Raw genomic sequence first — 18,902 nt, forward strand, 5'->3', positions numbered from 1 at the left:
CTTTAAAATGCTTTAGAACCTATGAGTGGCACTGGGAGGTGGGTGCAAGGCTGATTTATCTGATGTGTTTGTGCACAGGAATAGCCCCCAAACACTGCACATCCTCTGGGCCAGCAGTGCTGCTGCCTTGAGGGGGATGGTGGCAACGGGATTATTTCATCTGTCCGAAATAGCAGCTTTCAAGAGGTGAGGAAATGACTGCACCAAAACCATTGTGTGCCATCTGCCTGCTGAAATACTTATAGAAAACATGTTTCCTGGCATATAGCTTTCCAGCCATATGTCTATTGCATCATTCACAATTAAATTCAACCACCCCTAAACGCTTGGACAGGATCCCAGCCCCTGTGAGCGATCCTTCATCGCTGTGCTGCACAAAATTCGGACATTTGATCCCCCAAATGCTGGGCTGGAATTGGCTCGGGCGTTGCTAACCTGATACAGCTGATGCTGAGTGTGCTGGGAGATAATTCAAGGGCATGTTCCTTATTGTGGGCTTGCAATTTCTGGCTATAAAAATGTGCTGGGGCTCCGAGAGAAAGGAAATAATTCTGCAGGGTTTGCCCTCAACATGCTTGAGTCAGCTGGATCCACGAGAAAAGGTGTCTCCCACTCATGGAATCAACAGAATAACCAAAGGAACAGCTGGATATTTGGGATATTTAGGATATGCTCTGAGCTGTGGGCACAGGAACATCTAACAACAAAGCCTGGCTTCTCTGTGTTAGGCTGGGTCAGATTTTTGTCACCTGAGGGTCCCAGTGCCACCACCCTGTGCCCAGCACAGCAATTCCTGTGCCCCAGGGATGGCCAGGATGGATGGAAGCAACCCTAGATCTGCCCACAGCAATCCTCTGAGGGCATTTGGTTAAAGAATAATCTTAATAATCACTTATTTTGTGGGTTTGTGGCTCTTGCTTGCAGGAAGTGTTTGATTTCCCTGTGCTCAGCTGAGCCACTCTCCCAAAAGGAGCTCTGTGGGATGGTCTGTGCATAAACAGGAATGAAATCCCACATTTCTGACACAGGGAATCATTCCAGCCCAATCCAGCTTCCACTGGAAACCAAACCCAGGAGCTTCCCCTGCACGGTGTCTGCCAGACCCAGCCATGGCCTATTTTTAGTGCAACTCTCTATTTCTGGCTGGTTTTGAAAGGTGAAACAAACCCAGCAGCCAGACCTGGATGATCCTGTTGGTTCTTTTACCCAGGAGCAGCCTGGGCTGTGAAAATGTCCCTGTCCCCAGCAGGGTACAGTGGGATGGGCTTTAATGTCCCTTCCAACCCAAACTCCTCTGTGGACCCATCACTCTGATTTTCAGCCATGTTATTCAACCCAAATTCTCACTTCCACAGACAAAAACATATCTGTTATTTAAATAAGACTCTTGTCTCACTCTGCCTTTCACATTTCATCTCTGAATTCATTTTCTGGGCTGACATGCAATGTAAAACCTGGTTACACACTGAGTCAGGCGCTTCCCAATGTGTGTGTGTGTGTGTTTGAGGGAGGAAAAAGGGGAAAAAAGGGAAAAAAGGGAAAATTCTTGGTGGGAGCTGCTGGAGTCAGCAGGACTGTGCCCACACTCAGCTTTTAGACCACATTTTACCTGGATATTTTGGCCTTTCATAGAGCTGTGTGTCTCTGTCAGTCAGTAATGGATTACTGAACATAACAGAAATCTTTATATAGATGTTGGAGCCCTTTGCTGAGCCACAGATGTTTCCTTCCAAGAAACATTTTCCTGCCACAGAACCAGGGAAGGCTTTGAGTTGGAAAGGACATTTAAACATCATCACATCCAGCTCCTGTACTATACTAAAAGCAAAAGCTACTGGAATTTTGTCCTACAATAAATGTGGAAATACCATTTGAGGATTTCTTTGTAGGTAACGTCATCCTGTTCTCTTTTTTTTTTTGTGTTTTTCAATCCTTTTCTGGCTGTAGCCAAACAATGGCCATTCCTGCTCATGGCAGGGGTTTGCAATGAGTTTTTGGGTTCCTTAAAACCCAGAGCATTTCTGTGATTCTGTGTCTGTAGAAGTGTTAGGAGCATCCAGGAAAAGATAAAACATTGAGTAAGAGCTTCCTCATCCTTCTTTCCACAGCTTTCTTTCCTGTCCACCTCATTTTTCAATTTCCTGTTCCCAACGACTCCTTTAGTCACCTCATCATCCAGCTACAAAAGAAAAGATGGAATTAATTCTGAACTGGAGCTGAGTTTCCCAAGTGTTCATGTCTTACTTTTTTTATATACCCAAAGGCCATAATTTGACTTTCAGACTGGTTTGGGTTTGAAGGGATGTTAGGGATCCTCTCATTCCACCTTCCTCTATCCCAGATAGGGGCAAATCCCATCCAAATCCCAACCAGCCTGGCCTGGAACATCCCCAATGAGCTCAGGGAGGTTCCTGCTCTCCCATCCTGCTCCTGCTCCAGGTTCAATCCAAAGAGTTTTTCCAGAGTTCCTGCTTTCCCATCCTGCTCCTGCTTCCATGCCAAAACTTCTTCCTTTTGGTTTTTTCCCTGCCCCAGACCTTCTCTAACCCATCTGCTTCGTGCTCCCTGTTTGACTGGAGTTGATTTAGTGGAGCTAATGGAGTCACTTCTGCTCAGCTCAGCGATGATTTCGCATCCTTCAGTTCCCTGCTTAATTTGCTGGGAAAATCTCTGATTCTGAAGCCCATTTCCAGCATTCCCCTGTGTCCCACGGTGCCAGGACCACGCTTGGGGCTCTCTGGGCCGGACCTGGGTTTCCCCACATCCCTGCTCTCCTCGGGCTGTGCTTGCTCTGCTCTGAGGGAGCTCAGCTGCAGCTTGGGCTGCAGTCCCTGCCTCCAGCTGCACCAGGCTGTGTCCCTGCCCTCCTTGGACAGGAAAGCAGCAGCCCTCAGGAAAGAGTTAATCCCAGGCAGCCTTTGGGATCCTTTGCTGGGGAGAGGGCTGATCTTTTGTTTGTTTTGAAGCTGCTGGCAGGAAAGCGGGGAGGAGAAAATTACCTAAGTGATAGCGAGGTTGCCACGAACTGCATAAAAACTGGGAAATCAAAGCCCAGAAACTCCACCTCGCCGTCCCGGAGCACAAGCACAACCCCTGAAGAGAAACCCACCCCAGCAGCTTCGAGTGATCTCAAAGGCTTGAACTCCAACCAAGCCGCATGAGCTCAGAGCTGCTGCGGGACTGAGCAGCCCAGGAGCTGCCCCGGAGCAGGGAAAGGCTTTGGGAATCCCACAGCCATGGAGTGGGGGCAGCTCCTCTGCATCTTCTGCCTGCTGGAGCTGGCTGGTGAGTACTGATGTCCCCAAGGCCGGGTGGCAGCAGGGACAGGGCGTGGGGCAGCTCCTGAAGATGCTTCTCCAGGAGTTTGGGGTTAATTTCCACCCAAAAACCTCAGAAAGGGACAGGAATGGGGATAGAACTGCCCAACAAACTCCTGGGAGCAGCAGACGGGGGGAAGATGCTTCTGCAGGAGTTTGGGATGGGGATAAAACTACCCAACAAATTCCTGGGAGCAGCAGCTTGGGGGAAGATGCTTCTGCACGAGTTTGGGGTTAATTTCCACCCCAAAACCTCAGAAAGGGACAGGAATGGGGGTAAAGCCCCCCACAAACTCCTGGGTAACACGAGGAGGTGTCCCTGCACACAGGCAGAGTGCAGCCACAGTTCAAGCTGTCTCTCAGCCTGCTCTGGTGTAAATGAGCCACGCTTTTGTTTTTGTGGTTGGAACTAAACATTTGCTGAAAATCAAATGAGCCTCCATAAATATTAAAATCTCCTATTGCAGCTCTTCAAATATTCATCGTGAGAAGCGATGAATAGCAGCGCCGAGATTTTCTCTAGGTGCTGCTTTTTAAAGGGTTGTGTTTTAGGGAAATATTATCATTTTTGTCCCAAACCCAACAGCCATGAGGTAATAAAAAAGGACTAAAAAAGTGAAGCAGGGCTCTGTGTGTTGCCTGGTGTGCTGGGACAGCAGCCAGGAGCCTGCGGGTGTCTCCTCAAATGTGATTTTTTCTTGCTCACACGAATGGGAGCGAGGAGATCTATTGCAGGAATTCACTGGGTTTTGTTCTCCTGTTTCACAGAGCTCCTTTCATGCTCCCCTGGCTGCCCAGGTAAATTGCTCACCTGAGCCGCTGGCTGACCCTCCAGTCTGTGTTAATTTGAAAGGAATTGAATAAAAAACCCAGTTTTATGTGAGAAAAATGACATTCGGGGCTGTGTGGTTGGGCTGAGACGAGCGAGGGTGTGAGACAAAGGTGTGAGGCAAAGCTTGAGCTTCAAACCTCCAGCTCCAAACCTTGAGCACAAAACAAAAGTGATGGAAAAGGGATAAAAAGCTCAGATTTTGGAAGGATAAAGCTTGTGGGCAGCAGAGGCTTTAATGCTTTGTGCAAAATGTGCCTGCCCTTCATTCCTGCAGGATATTCCTGCCTGCAAGGTGGAGGGGTTTGGCTTCTCCTTGCTGTAACTGCTGGGAAAAATCCTCCCTGGGGCTCTGCTGGTTCCTCAGCCCCGTGGGGAGTCCCAGAGGATCCATCCAAGGCTCCATTTGAGCAGCTGCCCTGGAAATCCCAGCTCTGCTTTGGGCTGGGGCTGCTCCTGGCAGCGCTGCTGAGGGTGGGAGCAGCTGCCAGGGCTCCTCCAGCTAAAGGCACGGGTTTTACAGGGAAAATCCCACACTGGGACAGGGCAGGAGCCTGCAGGTGTGGTGTGGGGTTGTGCTGTGGGGAGGATGCAGTTTGGGCTCTGGGATGCAGCGCCAGGATCCAGAATCCAGCCTGGTCCAACTCCATGGGGAAAATCCCCTGGGAAAGCCCAAATCCCTGGAACTGCCCCCTCTGCCTGGTTCCTTGGGGTTCCTCCCCAGTTCCAAGGAAGGGTTTGCAGCCACCCCTGCTCTGCAGAGTGCTCTGCAGTTCCCAGCCCCTCCCAAGCCCCCGGGAGGATGCTGTGAGCAGCCTGTGCTGGAAAGCTGGGGATGGATGAAGCACATGGAGAGCGGTCCTGTGCTCGTCTCAGAGTGAGCGTGGAACTGGGAGGCTGCGTTGTATTTGTACCTAATAAAAACACTTTACTCTTTCACTTAACCTTTCATCTTTCTTCTTTATATGTTTTTCATTCCTCTCTGCCAACCCTGACTTTTAGAAAAATCTCTTTTCTTGCCATTTTCACACGTCCTTTCCTTCCTCCACTCCTTCTGCAACACTTACGAAAGTCCTGAACATCGGGAAAGGAAAAAGAGACTTTAAAGCTTCCAGCTGCTCGAGTTTAACATCCTTTGGAGGCTGCTGCTCCAGCCAGGAGAAATCCCAGCCCCGGGAAGGTGCTGGGCTGCCCCAGAGGCCCCGGCCCCAAGGCCAGGCTGGGAGCAGCAGCTGGGCTGTGCTGGGGCAGCTCGGGGGGCTCCCAGGCCCCCAACCCCGGCCCCACACCCACATCCTGTCTGGGCCAAGGAAAAGGGGGAGGGGAGGCGTTTTTATCAGATATTTCCAGAGGGAAGAGGGCTCCACCCGCTTGAATTCCTGCCACATGGCTGGGAGCTGCAGAGGCATGAGTAATGCCGGCTGGAGGGCTTGGAGGGGCTGCTGGGGGGGAGCCGGGGCTGGCTGCGGCCCCAGGGCTCTGCATCCCAACCCAGAGATCCCTTCTTGCATCCCACAGCTCCATTCACCCTCCTCTCCTGCATCCCACAGCTCCATTCACCCTCCTCTCCTGCATCCCACAGCTCCAGAACTCCTCTGCTGCATCCCACAGTCCATTTACCGTCCTCTCCTGCATCCCACAGCTCCTCTCCTGCATCCCACAGCTCCATACCCTCCTCTCCTGCATCCCAGAGCTCCAGAACTCCTCTTCTGCATCCCAGCCCAGAGCTGGGGAATGAACTCTGTTTATTGCAATAATCTCTGTTAAAGGCAGAGCTGGGGAACAAACTCTGTTTATTGCAATAATCTCTGTTAAAGGCAGAGCTGAGGAGCTGCCCAGGTGCCCAAGGAGCCCAAGGCTGAGCAGAGGCCTTGCCAGAGGTGAACCAGGGGATCTGAGGCAGGATCAGATCTCAGGTCCTGCCCAGAGGTTCCCAGTGGGATTCAGCTCCCTCAGTCCTGTTCCTGTAGGTCAGGATTGGGATGCAGTGATGGAAACTTCCCTCCTCTTTCCTGAACCTTTGCCACTGCAGAGCTTTTCTGTGGCCCTGGCTGAGTGCTCAGGGATGAGTCTTGGAGCAAGTTTAACATTTATATTGTTGCCTTTTCTTTATTCAATCCAAGATTCTTCCTAAGCCTCGTTATTAAAATATCTTTAAAAAATCATTTACCTTTTAAACCCTAGGTGGGTGAACACAATGGGTGCTGGGAAGTGCAATTTTCTCTCCCATCTCTGCATGGTTTTGCTCCTGCACATGCTTGCATTGCCAGGTGAAGATTTCTCCCAGGTTAATAAACAGCTTGGCTTAAACTCTAAACCCTCAATCCTAACAAACTGACAAAGTTTAATAAAGCCATTAAAAATGCATGCTGCAATAAATAACCCTCTTCAGTTGAGCACCACGTGGATTATCCAGCCCACATCTGCATCATTATTTATCTCATGAGCCCAAAGATTTCATAAAAACCCCCGATCCACGTTTTGTGCAAAATGTCCTGCACATGCTCCAAGAAAGGCAAGAAAAAGAAATCCAAAGTGACAGCTCCTCTCCCAAATTGCACTGAGCAGCAGCCAGGCCTCCAGTCCAATATTCAGTGCTGAAAGAGCTTTGATGAGGAGTACCTGGGGTGCTCTGCAAACATCTGGAGGAGTTCAGAGGTGCTTGGGTGGCTCTGGCACTCGGGGAGGTCACGGCAGGGCTGCATTGTTCTGGGGATGTGAGAATTCCTGCTGTGCCTAACAGAGCTGAGCCCACAGCCTGGCTCTGCCCAAAGCCTGGCCCTGCCCAAAGCCTGGCCCTGCCTCTGGGCTGCTCCTTGCTCTGGGCACCAGTCCTGCCTCCTGCTTTTCATTTGCTAAAAGTCAGCAGGAAAACTCAGTGACTTCAGCAGCTGGAACTGAGCTGCCTTGGAGAAGGAGGAACTTCTCCCCCATGAGCTAAAGCTGTGCCAGAACCCAAAGTGCAGCTCCAGACACCTGCACTGAGCCTCAGCAGGGCCCCCAGAGCAGCTGCAGCCCAGGAGGGGTGGGAGGGATGGGATGGGATGGGATGGGATGGGATGGGATGGGATTCATAGAATGGATAAAATGGATAAGATAGGATGGATAGAGTGGATCAGGATGGGATGGATCAGGATGGGATGGATAGGATGGATCAGGATGGATGAGGATGGATGGGATAGATCACAATGGATGAGATGGATGGGATGGATAGGATAGGATAGGATGAATAGAATGGGATGGACAGGATGGATAGAATGGGATAGATCAGGATGGAATGGATAAGATGGGATGGATGGGATGGATCAGGATGGGGTGGATGGGATGGATCAGGATGGGGTGGATGGGATGGATCAGGATGGATGAGACGGATGGGATGGATAGGATAGGATGAATAGAATGGGATGGACAGGATGGATAGAATGGGATAGATCAGGATGGGATAGATCAGGGTGGGCAGCAGCAGTGTGGGCAGCCCCACAGGATCACTCTGGGCTCCACATTTGCCCAGCCTCCCCCAGCAGGACCAGCAGCTCTGCCCCTGCCACCCACAGCCAAAACCAACCCCGGAGCCCTCAGGCTTTGCCCTTCCCAAAACCAACCCCAGAGCCCTCAGGCTTTGCCCTTCCCAAAACCAACCCCGGAGCCCTCAGGCTTTGCCCTTCCCAAAACCAACCCCGGAGCCCTCAGGCTTTGCCCTTCCCAAAACCAACCCCGGAGCCCTCAGGCTTTGCTCTTCCCAAGCCCTCCAGGCTCTGTGGAGCTGACCCAGCCAAGAGCAGCCCCTGCCAAGCCCAGTGCCCATCTCCCAGCTCCCAGAGCTGCTCCCTGGCAGCAGATCCTGCCCAGGACCTGCCAGAGCTGCTCCATCTCTCAGGGTGGTTTGGGAGGATGAAGTAACTTTTCTTGGAGCTGGGGCTCCCCTGGGCACAGCTGCAAATGAAGCAACACATTCTGTATGATTTTCTCTTTAGTGCCTGAATAAGAATCTTAAACACCAGGAGCCCTGGGGTAGAGACTGGAGCTGTTTGCTAAAGTGGGAATAGATCCTAGAGAGAAAAGCTGAGGAATGGGGAGAAATGCATTTTCATTGACTCACACAGCTCATTGCAGAAGGAAAAGCTGGAAGTGTCATCTCTGTAAGGCAGCAGGAAGCAATATATAAACTTTAGGTTAGAACAGCAAGCCACCCTCCAAACATTCTGCTTTACCTCCAAAGATGTTTTCGCTCATGAGTCAGGGCTGATCCCAAGCCAGTGGGAATGTTTCTATTTACTTTGAGATTGTGCCTGCAACTGTAAATCCAACTTATCTATCCTGAGGCACCCAGTGATCCCTTCCAAGGCTTGATTCTCCCCTCCCAGGATTGCAAACCCAAACTGCTCTGAAATCCAGAGCTTTGTGCAAAGCTTTGTGCATCCAGCAGCGAGCTGGGGCTGGGCTGGGGTGAGCATAGAGCCTCTCCTCCTCCTCCTCCTCTGGGAGCCCTGGAGCCCCTCAGGGCTGCACCAGACCCTGCTGCCCATGAATGAAAAGTTTCACCCCTGAGCCTCTCTGTGAAACACGCCAATCGCTTGTTTTTAAAATTTTAAAAGTTTGATAGTAATAATATGGTTATAAAAATAGTAATACAATTAGAGGAATAATAATTTGGACAATTTGAATTAGGACAATATGCGACAATAAAGACAAAGAGTTACGGACAGTCCGGGTATCTTTTTTTGGGCAGCATAAGCCCGAAAAAGGACACAGTTAACAAAGGATTAACCCTTAAAATCAACAGCCAGTTGCATATTCATACACCTCATACATGATGCATAAATTCCATTCAAACACAGGGTTCTGTCTGGGCAGTGTCAGCTTCTTCCTCCAAATCCTAACTTCGAGGCGGGAAGAAATTCGTTTATTCTGATAATGGGGCAATAAATTCTCTTTCTGTGAAAGATTCAGGTGTCCTGTGGCTGCTATCTCACTGCGAGTCCTTTCTTTTATAAAAAGTATCCTACACAGCATAGTTTCTATTTTAACATTTTTTATAACATAAAACTATATTTAACACAGTACTTAAGAGAACTAACACAGCATTAACACTAATTTAATTAACTAATTCTGTGTTAATTAACACAGAACTAACACAGAATTAACACAACTTTCTAACACAACACATACAACATTCATTTTAATATTTGCCAAAAGCCAACCATAAAATACGTGCATTTTCCACACTCTCCAAGACGTGCCCCAAGGGTTATTCTTGGGGCAAGAAGAAGCGAATTTGGGAGGGCAGCTGCACCTTTTCTGCTCCTGAGAGCTCCTCTCCCCGCAGGCTGCGCTGCCGGGAGCACCACGGCCACCCCCAGCCCCCCAGGAGGGGACAGCAGCCAAGGGACAGCGGGGGACAGCGCTGCCACCGAGGACAGCACTGCCACCGGGGACAGCACTGCCACCGCCGCCAGCGCGGCCACGGGGGACAGCAGCAGCACCAAGCCAGCCTCTGGTAACCTCTGCCTGGGCTCCCTCTGTCATCCCTGGGAGCCTCTGTGGTCAGAATCAGATTTACTGGGGGCTGGTTAAGGCACGGTTTGGGCTCTCAACCAAAGAGGCCGAGTGTGGTCACGAGGTTTAATTCAAAAAATTAAACCAAGAAGTCCCACTTGGGGTCACCCAGCCCAGGCAGCTCAGCCCCATCGTGGTCAGAACAAAGAGCTCAGGGATGTTTATCTCTCCACACATGTTGGGGGAGCCACCTGCGGGAGTGCCTTTGGGAGGAGAGGATGAGGGGGAATGGCTTGAAGCTGGAGGAGGGAGCTTTAAATCAGATTTTGGGCAGGAATTGTTCCCTGGGAGGGCGGGCAGGGGCTGGGATGGAATTCCCAGAGCAGTTGTGGCTGCCCCTGGATCCCTGGCAGTGCCCAAGGCCCGGCTGGACGGGGCTGGGAGCACCTGGGACAGGGGAAGGTGTCCCTGGAATGGCTGGGGGGACACTGGGTGGGCTTTGAGGTCCCTCCAGTCTGGGGTTCCAGGATGGGAGGCCCAGCTCAGGCTCTGGAGGGCTCAGGAGGGATGGGAGGATGCAGGGAGCCTTTCCCTGGTGTTGTTTGGGATCTGGCAGCCTCGGGGCCAGGGAGGAGCTGGGGGTGATGCTGGGGGTGGCCGATGTCACCCAGAAATGAGGCACTGTCCCCCAGCTGTGGGTGTGTGTAATTAGGCAGAATTAGCAGAACCAGGGCTAATGAGCATTCCATGGACAGCCAAAGACTCCTGGTGCTGCCTCTGACAGATCAATATCTGTCACACACTGAGCTCACAGGGTTCCTCCTGAGCCCTTCTCTCTGCATTCCCTCCAATCTGCAGCCACCGCCAGCTCCGGGGCCACCACGGCATCCTCAGAGATCCTTGGCCAGCTGAACAGCAGCCCCCAGCCCAGCCTGGCGCCCACATCCCTGCCAGGCTCCTCCCCGGGCCCCCAGGGCAGCCCGGGGGTCCCCAGGAGCCAGAGCCCCCCGACCCAGCCCGGGGACAGGGCAGAGACCTCGGGCACCCCCAGCCCTGCGGGCACCTCGGAGCACCCCGATGTCCCTGGTGCCACCACGGCCCTGCCCACGGCCAGCACCAGCCCCCAGGTGAGGAGGGGGGTGCATGGGGAGGCTGGGCTGGGGCATGACACTGGCACCCCAGCATGGCATTGACGCCCCAGCATGGCCCTGACACCCCAGCAGGGCCCTGACACCCCAGCATGGCCCTGACACCCCAGCATGGCCCTGACAGACACCCCAGCATGGCCTTTTCTGATCTGTTCCCACTCTGACACCCCAGCATGGCCCTGACAGACACCCCAGCATGGCCCTGACACCCCAGCAGGGCCCTGACAGACACCCCAGCATGGCCCTGACACCCCAGTATGGCCCTGACACCCCAGCATGGCATTGACAGACACCCCAGCATGGCATTGACGCCCCAGCAGGGCCCTGACACCCCAGCAGGGCCCTGACAGACACCCCAGCATGGCCCTGACACCCCAGTATGGCCCTGACACCCCAGTATGGCCCTGACACCCCAGCATGGCATTGACAGACACCCCAGCATGGCATTGACGCCCCAGCAGGGCCCTGACACCCCAGCAGGGCCCTGACAGACACCCCAGCATGGCCCTGACACCCCAGTATGGCCCTGACACCCCAGCATGGCATTGACAGACACCCCAGCATGGCCCTGACACCCCAGCATGGCATTGACACCCCAGCAGGGCCCTGACACCCCAGCATGGCCCTGACACCCCAGTATGGCCCTGACACCCCAGCAGGGCCCTGACACCCCAGCAGGGTCCTGACACCCCAGCAGGGCCCTGACAGACACCCCAGCATGGCCCTGACACCCTGCATGGCTGTGACACCCCAGCAGGGCCCTGACAGACACCCCAGCAGGGCCCTGACACCCCAGTATGGCCCTGACACCCCAGCATGGCATTGACAGACACCCCAGTATGGCCCTGACACCCCAGCATGGCATTGACGCCCCAGCAGGGCCCTGACACCCCAGCAGGGCCCTGACACCCCAGCATGGCATTGACGCCCCAGCAGGGCCCTGACACCCCAGCAGGGCCCTGACGCCCCAACATGGCTCTAACACCCCTGTGCTCTCCCTCCAGCCTGCCATCAGCTGCGACAGTGCCAGGGATGCGGGTGACACCACCGGGGCCATCTGCCTGCAGCTCAACGAGTCCAGCACCTGCGTGAGTGTCCCTGCAGCCCTGGGGTCACCCACATCCCCCTGGGGGCTCTTTGGGGTGGGGGGCTCCAGCAGTCACCCCTGGGCTGGTGCAGGAGGGGATGGTCTCAGCCCCAAAGGGTTCCAGGGGAAACGCGCCCTCCCGGCTGCACAAATTCTCCTTTTCCCTTTGAGCTCTGGGCTCAGCTCCGCTTCTAAAGCGTCTCCCACCGTGTCCGACAGGAAGCTGCCTTTGTTCTTCTCCTTCCTCTTCCCTGCTGGAAACAAAAGTGCCTTTTTTTGTCTTGCCAAGTGCCCTAGGAAAGAAAACAGGGCATTGCAAGGAGCTGCTCGGTGTCACCAACAGCTCCCGAGGGGATCCTGGGCTCTCTGTGACCGTCCTTGGCCCTGAGCACCAAAAATGGGGAATTTGTGACAGAACAGGGATGTTTAAGCTGGAGGAGGGAGGTTTAAATCACCCACTGGGGTGGGGGGAAAACACCTCTCCTGCTGGACATTCACTGGTGCAAAGAAATTAACGTCAATATGATTGGCAAAAGTTTTACAGAAATTTAATGAGGCACGTGTACGCATCTACTTATGCATGTGGTCTAGCTTACAAAGATTTTCATGTGTCTTTTCTGATCTGTTCCCATGCTGACGGCCTTGTCTTCTTCCTTGCTATGGATACACTGGAAAATCATCAATTGTTATTTATTTTATTAAGTCAGCTTTGCTGCAGGCTGTCCAGCCCCTCCATGGACAGCAGGGCTGTCCCCTCAGCAGAGCCCTCCCCAGCCTCAGGTGGGACCAGGCAGCTCCTGGTGATTTATTAAAAAATATGGATATTGATCTAGTACCGATATCCAACGGTGATGGACAAAAACTCTCTGACAGTTTAGAGCTAGAAAGTGGATGTTTATTGTGGGATAGCTCCCAAATACACACTGCAATTTACAGATGATTACAGAGTCCTTTTATCTCTACAAGTATTGAATACCCAAAACACAAATGCATATTCATAACTTTGGTACATCCCATTCCCCACTTCCTATGGTAATTAGTTCAAAAGCTATTAAGCATGAGCAGTTTGTTCCTTGAAATGGGTCAGTGGTCCCTTGCATGGGGAGGGGTCCCAAAATGAGGAAGTAAATGAAATCTTGCTCGTTCTGGCCTTTATATAACAAATGAACCCATTGGTAGAACTCCCATTCCTCATCTTCAATTGGTTTCAGAACAGAGGAGTGCAACAATTGTCTTATGTTCCTAAAAGCAATTGTCTTATGTTCCTAAAAACAATTGTCTTATGCTCCCAAAAGCTGTTTATCACTTTCTATATTCTTCATTATAAACCCAGCTAACCAAACATTGTGCTGACAAGCAATCAATTATTAGTTACCCACTAACTCTTAGCTTCATCAAGGCCTACCCATTTATTTTAATTCACTCCAATAACGCTTATCTCTAACTAAAATGTCAGCTCCTCTAAATCTCTAAATTCCTTACAGTTTCTGTCTCGCTGGCAGGACCTGGAGCCAGAGGAGAGCAGTCCTGGCAGGACCTGTGTCCCTCTCTCCCCCTGGCCTTTCCCGAGGCAAATGAGCAATCAGCTGGCACCGGGAGCTGCTAATTGCAAAGGGAAACTCTGACACTCCGATGAGTTCTTTCCACAGCACAGAAAGGAAAATACACACTTGGGTCTCTTGTTCCATCTTGGCCTTCCTTTCCCCCGAGCCAAGCTCTATAGAAACAGCTGAAAATGATTTGTTTGTTGTTCTCCCGTGGAGGAGTTTCTGGATTTTTGCAGTTTCAGAGGATGGAGGGACCTGGGGATGACTCTGGGCAGAGGAGGAGGGCACAGAGCAGGACAGGACAGGACAGGACAGGGGGATTCTCCCTTCCACAGCCCCAGGGTGGGATCCAGCCCAGCATGAACATACTTAATGTGTGTAAGGGCTCAGTGGAGCTGGCTCTGGCTCTGGGGTGGGCACAGGGGGGCTGAGCAGGGTTTGGCAAAGCTGGGCTCTGTCTGTGAGCCTGAAAATATCCCCAAGGAGAAATCTCATCCTGTCTGATGCAGAAACCAGCCCACAAAGGCTGCAGCTCCTCACTCCTCTTCCTCTCCCCCCCGCCAGAGTCAGCGCAGCTCTAAAATGTGAGAAATGTGGTTTTTTACCTAGCCTTTGATCAGCAACCTAGCAAAAACATTGAAGACATTTCCTAAACAGGAAGGCTCAATGCTTCTTTGTTATTTCCCTCCTTTCCCAGCCCCTGCCTGGGACTCTGAAACAATAGAGCTCTTCAGTTGTTCCAGCCCAAAAACTGGGGAGACTTGCCATGCGATTCAGAGCCTAAATTTAGCTTTGTTTAAATGCCATTTTCTGGAGCTGTTAATAATACCTGCATTTAATTTATTCTCATTAAGTTAAGACGTGAGAAATGAGCACCTCCACCTCCAAGGTGTTGGGCAGTGCTGGGGTGGGAGGGGAGGGTCTGACACCCAGCTCAGCTTTGCAGGGCACCAAAATCCAAATGGGAAAGCACAACACCTCCACCAGCACGGCCGAGGCAAAGAATTGCTCAGTTTGCTTGGACTAATGGCTGGCCTCTCTGAAATTTTGGCAGGAACACTTTGTGGAGAGGAAGGGGTCGGATTTATGGCAAGCAGTGTGTGAAAACAAAACCCACAGCGTGGAGTCCCCCTGCGAGATCAAACTCACCCCATCCAGCCTGGACAGGGACTGCTTGCTCCTCATCCTCAAAGGAGAGAAAGGTCAGTGAGGGCATTCCTTGGCTCAGATCACGGTGTGGGCAGTGGGACAGGGGCTCCTGGTGGGGCAGGGCTGTGAGGCAGATCCTGGGAGGAGAAACCTCTCTGCAATTCTGCTCCTTCTGCTGGGGTCCTGCTGCACCCCTGGGGCTGTGGAACTGCCTCAGGAGCATCCCCTGTGCTCAGCCAGGCTCCTTGGGGTGCCCTGAGCTGCAGAGGGTGTGATTCATGGCTGGAATGTGTGTGTGTGTGTGTAAGGTCATGAACATTCAATGTGTGTAACGTGTGTGATGAACATTTAATGTGTGTAATGTGTGATGAACATATTTAATGTGTGTAAGGTGTGATGAACATATTTAATGTGTGTAACATGTGGGATGTGCTCTCCTGTTTTGAACCTTGCAGATCCTGACAAACTCCTGAACACGCTCCAGAAGTCCCACTGGGAAAAGGTAAATCCCTTAAGCAAATTTGGCTGCAGAATGTGCCTGGCCAGGTGGCTGAGAGCTGTGGCTGCTCAGCTGAGGCTGGGGACGTGCTGAGACTGGGACCTGCCTCCAGTCTGGGGGTGCCTGAGGAGTGCAGGGATCCCTGAAGTGCCCAAGGCCAGGCAGGACAGGGTTGGAGCCCTGGGGCAGTGGAAGGTGTCCCTGCCATGGCAGGGGTGGCACTGGGTGATTTTTAAGGTCCAAACCAGCCTGGGATCCTGTGGTTGGAGCCAACCACCAGGGATGCAGCACAAGAGAAGCAGCACAAGCCATGCCATGGCTCTGTAAATGCTGAAATGTTTCCCCAGCAGAGTTAGACCCAGCAGTAACTCTCAGGATGCAGTTGGCACTCAGATTCTCCAAAGTCCAGGCTGGCATTAATGAATTCTTCCTCTAGCCCTCCCCTGAGGCTGGCACTGGCTGGGGCTGAGCCCCAGGTGTGTCCCAGGGTACGAACAGCAGAGCTGAGAGAGCTCAGACAGGTGCTCCAAACCCCAGGTGTGCTCCAAACCCCAGGTGTGCTTCAGAGGCCAAAATTCCAAAGTTCCCAGTGCCACAGGAATTCCCAGTCTGGGAAGGAGCTTGTGAGGGCAGCCAGGGTTGGGGCAGCAGAGCAGCAGCACTCAGAGAGATCTCAGCCAGGTGCTGCAAGCCCCAGATGTGCTCCAGAGGCCAAAATTCCCTGTGCCACAGGAGACCCAGGCTGGGAAGGAGCCTTTGAGGGCTGGGGCAGGGCTGGGGCAGGGCTGGGGCAGCAGAGCTGCAGTGCTCACAGAGATCTCAGCCAGGTGCTCCAAACCCCAGGGGTGCTCCAGAGGACAGAATTCTCTGTGCCCCAGGGGACTCCAGGATGGGAAGGAGCCTGTGAGGGCAGCCAGGGCTGGGGCAGGGCCGGGCCAGCAGAGCTCCCCAAGGAGGTGGCAGCAGCATTGTTTGAAGCCTGTGCAGCAGATGCGAGCGTTTCCTGTTTGCCCCACTCGCGGCTCTCTGTGCTGTTGTGTTTTTTCCAGTTGGGAATAGCATCCCTGCAGAAGGAGGGCCCCGGGGGCCGGCGGGACTCATCGCGGAGGACGCTGATCGCGCTGGTGACCTCGGGGCTGCTGCTGGCGCTGCTGGGGCTGGCCGGGTGTCTCCTGATGCGGCGGCGCAGCTGGAGCCCCGCGGGACAGAGGCTGGTCAGTGCTTACAGGTGGCACAGCCGCGGCTAGAGAGGAGCCCGGGGGCGGCACAGGGGGATCCCCACCCCCGGGGCTCTGCACTCACCCCCTGGGTGCCCCCAGCCTGGGCAGGGCAGGGGCATTGCACAGGGCAGGGGGAACCTCTGTCCTCTCCAAAATCAGCTCCTGCAGCAGCAGCGCTGCCCCTTTCCTCATATCTAACAGGTCTAACACTTCTTTGTGCTCAGCAGCCAGAGCTCATCCAGCAAGATCCCCTCAGAGCCCCTAGACCCTCACGAGTCTGTCATTAACAGAGACACCCCATTAATTCCCATTCCTGTGTCAGTCCCGTGTCTGTACCCCTGCTGTAATAAAGGAAACTTCTCCCCACCTGCCACGGTAATAAAACATATCAAGAAAGAAAGAGGCAGAAATTTCCTATTTCCATTCTCCCCTTCCCAGGCAGCCTGGCCCTGAGGACTCCTCCCTCCAGTGATTTTTGGGGATGTGACCCTGTGTAAAGTGAACCCAGGCCACGATTTCCCCATCCCTGCCCAGCATGTCCTGGGAGGCCATCGGGGCATTTCCTGCCCAGGAAGGATTTACCCAGAGCTAGGAAATGCTGTGTCAGGGGCAGGGACACTGCCTGGCATCCCTGGGGCTGGCAGCAGTGCCACTGTGTGCCATGGGAGCCCCTGGCAGTGCCCAGCTCCAGGTGAGGCGTGTCCAACCCACCCATGGAAAAGAGACTGAGTGGAGTCCAGCCAGGAGAGTGCTGGGTGCTGCTGGGGGGATTCCAGCTGGGAATTGCCAATTCCAGGGCTGAACAACATCTGGGGAATCCTTGGAGGCCCTGGCTCCTCCAGGGGCACCTGCTCCTCGCAGCAACAGCAGCACCCAGCCCTGCAGAGCTGCACACACCTGGCAGCCAGCTCTGCCCTTCAAAGGAAGGGAAGGGAAGGAAAAGAGAATATTTCCATAATTTCCATTTGATGGTGATTTTTTCCTTTGGTCAAAGTGGCCAGCAGAGGTTCTGTCCCAAGGCAAGGGTGGCTCCAAAACCAGGTTAGGAGAAAACAGCAAAAACTGACAAAAAGCTTCTCTTGCAGGTGCTGCAGGGAAAACCGCAGTTCCAAAAACCGCAGTTCCAAAAACTGCAGTTCCAAAACTGCAGTTCCAAAACTGCAGTTCCTGGGTGGTTTTCTTGCTCCACGTTGGCTCAGGCCCTCTTCTCCCCTTCTTGCCAGCAGTGCCCTGCCCTGTATCTGTCTGTCCCTCCTGTCCTGCCCTGTGTCTGTCTGTCCCTCCTGCCTGGGCACCGTGGGCAGCCCCAGCCCCAGCCCCAGCCCAGCCTCCCTGTCCCTGCTCACCGTGTCCCTTGTGTCCCCAGGCCGAAGACCCCTACGACACGGAGAACGGCAGCCAGGGGAACACCTTGCTGATGTCGCCCTCGCAGGAGCCGGCGGAGCTGCAGGAGAAGCCGAACCCGCCCAACGTGAACGGGGGCAGCCCGGGGAAGGGCACGGGCCCCGCGGCCTCGCAGAACGGGCACTCGGGCCGGCAGCGCCGCCCCGCCGACACCGAGATGTGACCGCGCCCGCAGCCCGGGGCTCGCAGGAGAGCTCTGCGCACCGCAAACCTTCTGCATCCTCATCGTCGTCCCCGTGAAGGACTCCAAAATCAGCCCAAAGCACGCGGAGAGACAGAGCTGCCAGAGAGCGGCTCCTTCTCCTCCTCCTCCTCCTCCCGCTGACCGCACAGGACAGTTTTGTGCAGCTGTTCTCTGCTTTTGTTGTCAGAAGAACACCAGGACAAATGGCAGCGGCCTTTGGCCTCCCCAGCTCTCAGGCAGAGGCAGAGTTTGGCTCCGGGCAGCCCAGGTTTCTGGTAGCAATATGTTAGGGCCGACCGAAGTAGTTAAATTGGGATTGCAGCGACAAAAGCCTCTCAGGTTTCAGATAGTTTTGGTTAACAGAGTTGTTTATAATCTCATCTTTATGTTTAAGTGCAGGATTTCTTCCTCTTCTGAGACCACCAGGCATTTAACCCCTTCCTGTCTTTAGAGCTCCTCTATTTCCTACCCCAGCAGAATTTGCTGAAGCTGTGTGTAAAACTTCCCACATGGAACTGAAGGCTGAAATGTCAACTTCTTTCTCTTTTAACCATACCAGGACTGTGTCCCAAAGGTTTTTTAGAGGGGAAAAACCTTCCCCAGCCTCCTCCTGTCAGAGGCTGGGGGCTGTGACAGGCAGAGCCAGCAATTCATCCCTTGGGTGAGATGGAGAACACTGGGCAGGGCTCTGTGGGTGCCTGGGGCAGGAATTGGGGTAGGAGAGGTTCCAAAGGGCTCCCAGGGGGATGAGAGGGAGGCAAAACCCAGCTCTGCAAAGGGCAGAGCTCCTCTGTCTGCACCAGAGCTGGGACACGGACACAGAGCTGGGATATGGACACAGGGCTGGGATATGGACACAGAGCAGGGACAGGGACACAGGGCAGGGACAGGGACACAGGGCTGGGATATGGACACAGAGCAGGGACAGGGACACAGAGCAGGGACAGGGACACAGGGCTGGGATATGGACACAGAGCAGGGACAGGGACACAGGGCTGGGATATGGACACAGAGCAGGGACA

General features: G+C 53.6%; 1 protein-coding gene across 1 annotated transcript; it reads left to right on the plus strand.

Moving 5' to 3' along the window:
- Nucleotides 1–3,078: 3,078 nt before the first annotated feature.
- CD34 (CD34 molecule) lies at nucleotides 3,079–18,695 on the plus strand. The gene is made up of 8 exons (XM_054294018.1): nucleotides 3,079–3,285; nucleotides 9,473–9,643; nucleotides 10,501–10,769; nucleotides 11,795–11,878; nucleotides 14,479–14,626; nucleotides 15,029–15,075; nucleotides 16,122–16,286; nucleotides 17,659–18,695. Exons 1-8 carry the CDS (start codon nucleotides 3,237–3,239, stop codon nucleotides 17,857–17,859), a joined length of 1,134 nt encoding a protein of 377 aa, XP_054149993.1. The 5' UTR covers nucleotides 3,079–3,236; the 3' UTR covers nucleotides 17,860–18,695.
- The last annotated feature ends 207 nt before the right edge of the window (nucleotides 18,696–18,902 follow it).

Source organism: Melozone crissalis, unplaced genomic scaffold (assembly GCF_028551555.1).
Source record: "Melozone crissalis strain CALT ecotype California unplaced genomic scaffold, PUWL_Pcris_2 ptg000198l_1, whole genome shotgun sequence".
NCBI lineage: Eukaryota > Metazoa > Chordata > Aves > Passeriformes > Passerellidae > Melozone > Melozone crissalis.

Excerpts from the sequence above, each read along its gene's own strand:
- CD34 (XM_054294018.1), top strand. The coding sequence starts at position 3,237 with ATGGAGTGGGGGCAGCTCCTCTGCATCTTCTGCCTGCTGGAGCTGGCT. Across the intron at positions 10,770-11,794 it reads CGGCCAGCACCAGCCCCCAG|CCTGCCATCAGCTGCGACAG; the intron begins GTGAGGAGGGGG and ends CTCTCCCTCCAG. Across the intron at positions 15,076-16,121 it reads AGAAGTCCCACTGGGAAAAG|TTGGGAATAGCATCCCTGCA; the intron begins GTAAATCCCTTA and ends TGTTTTTTCCAG.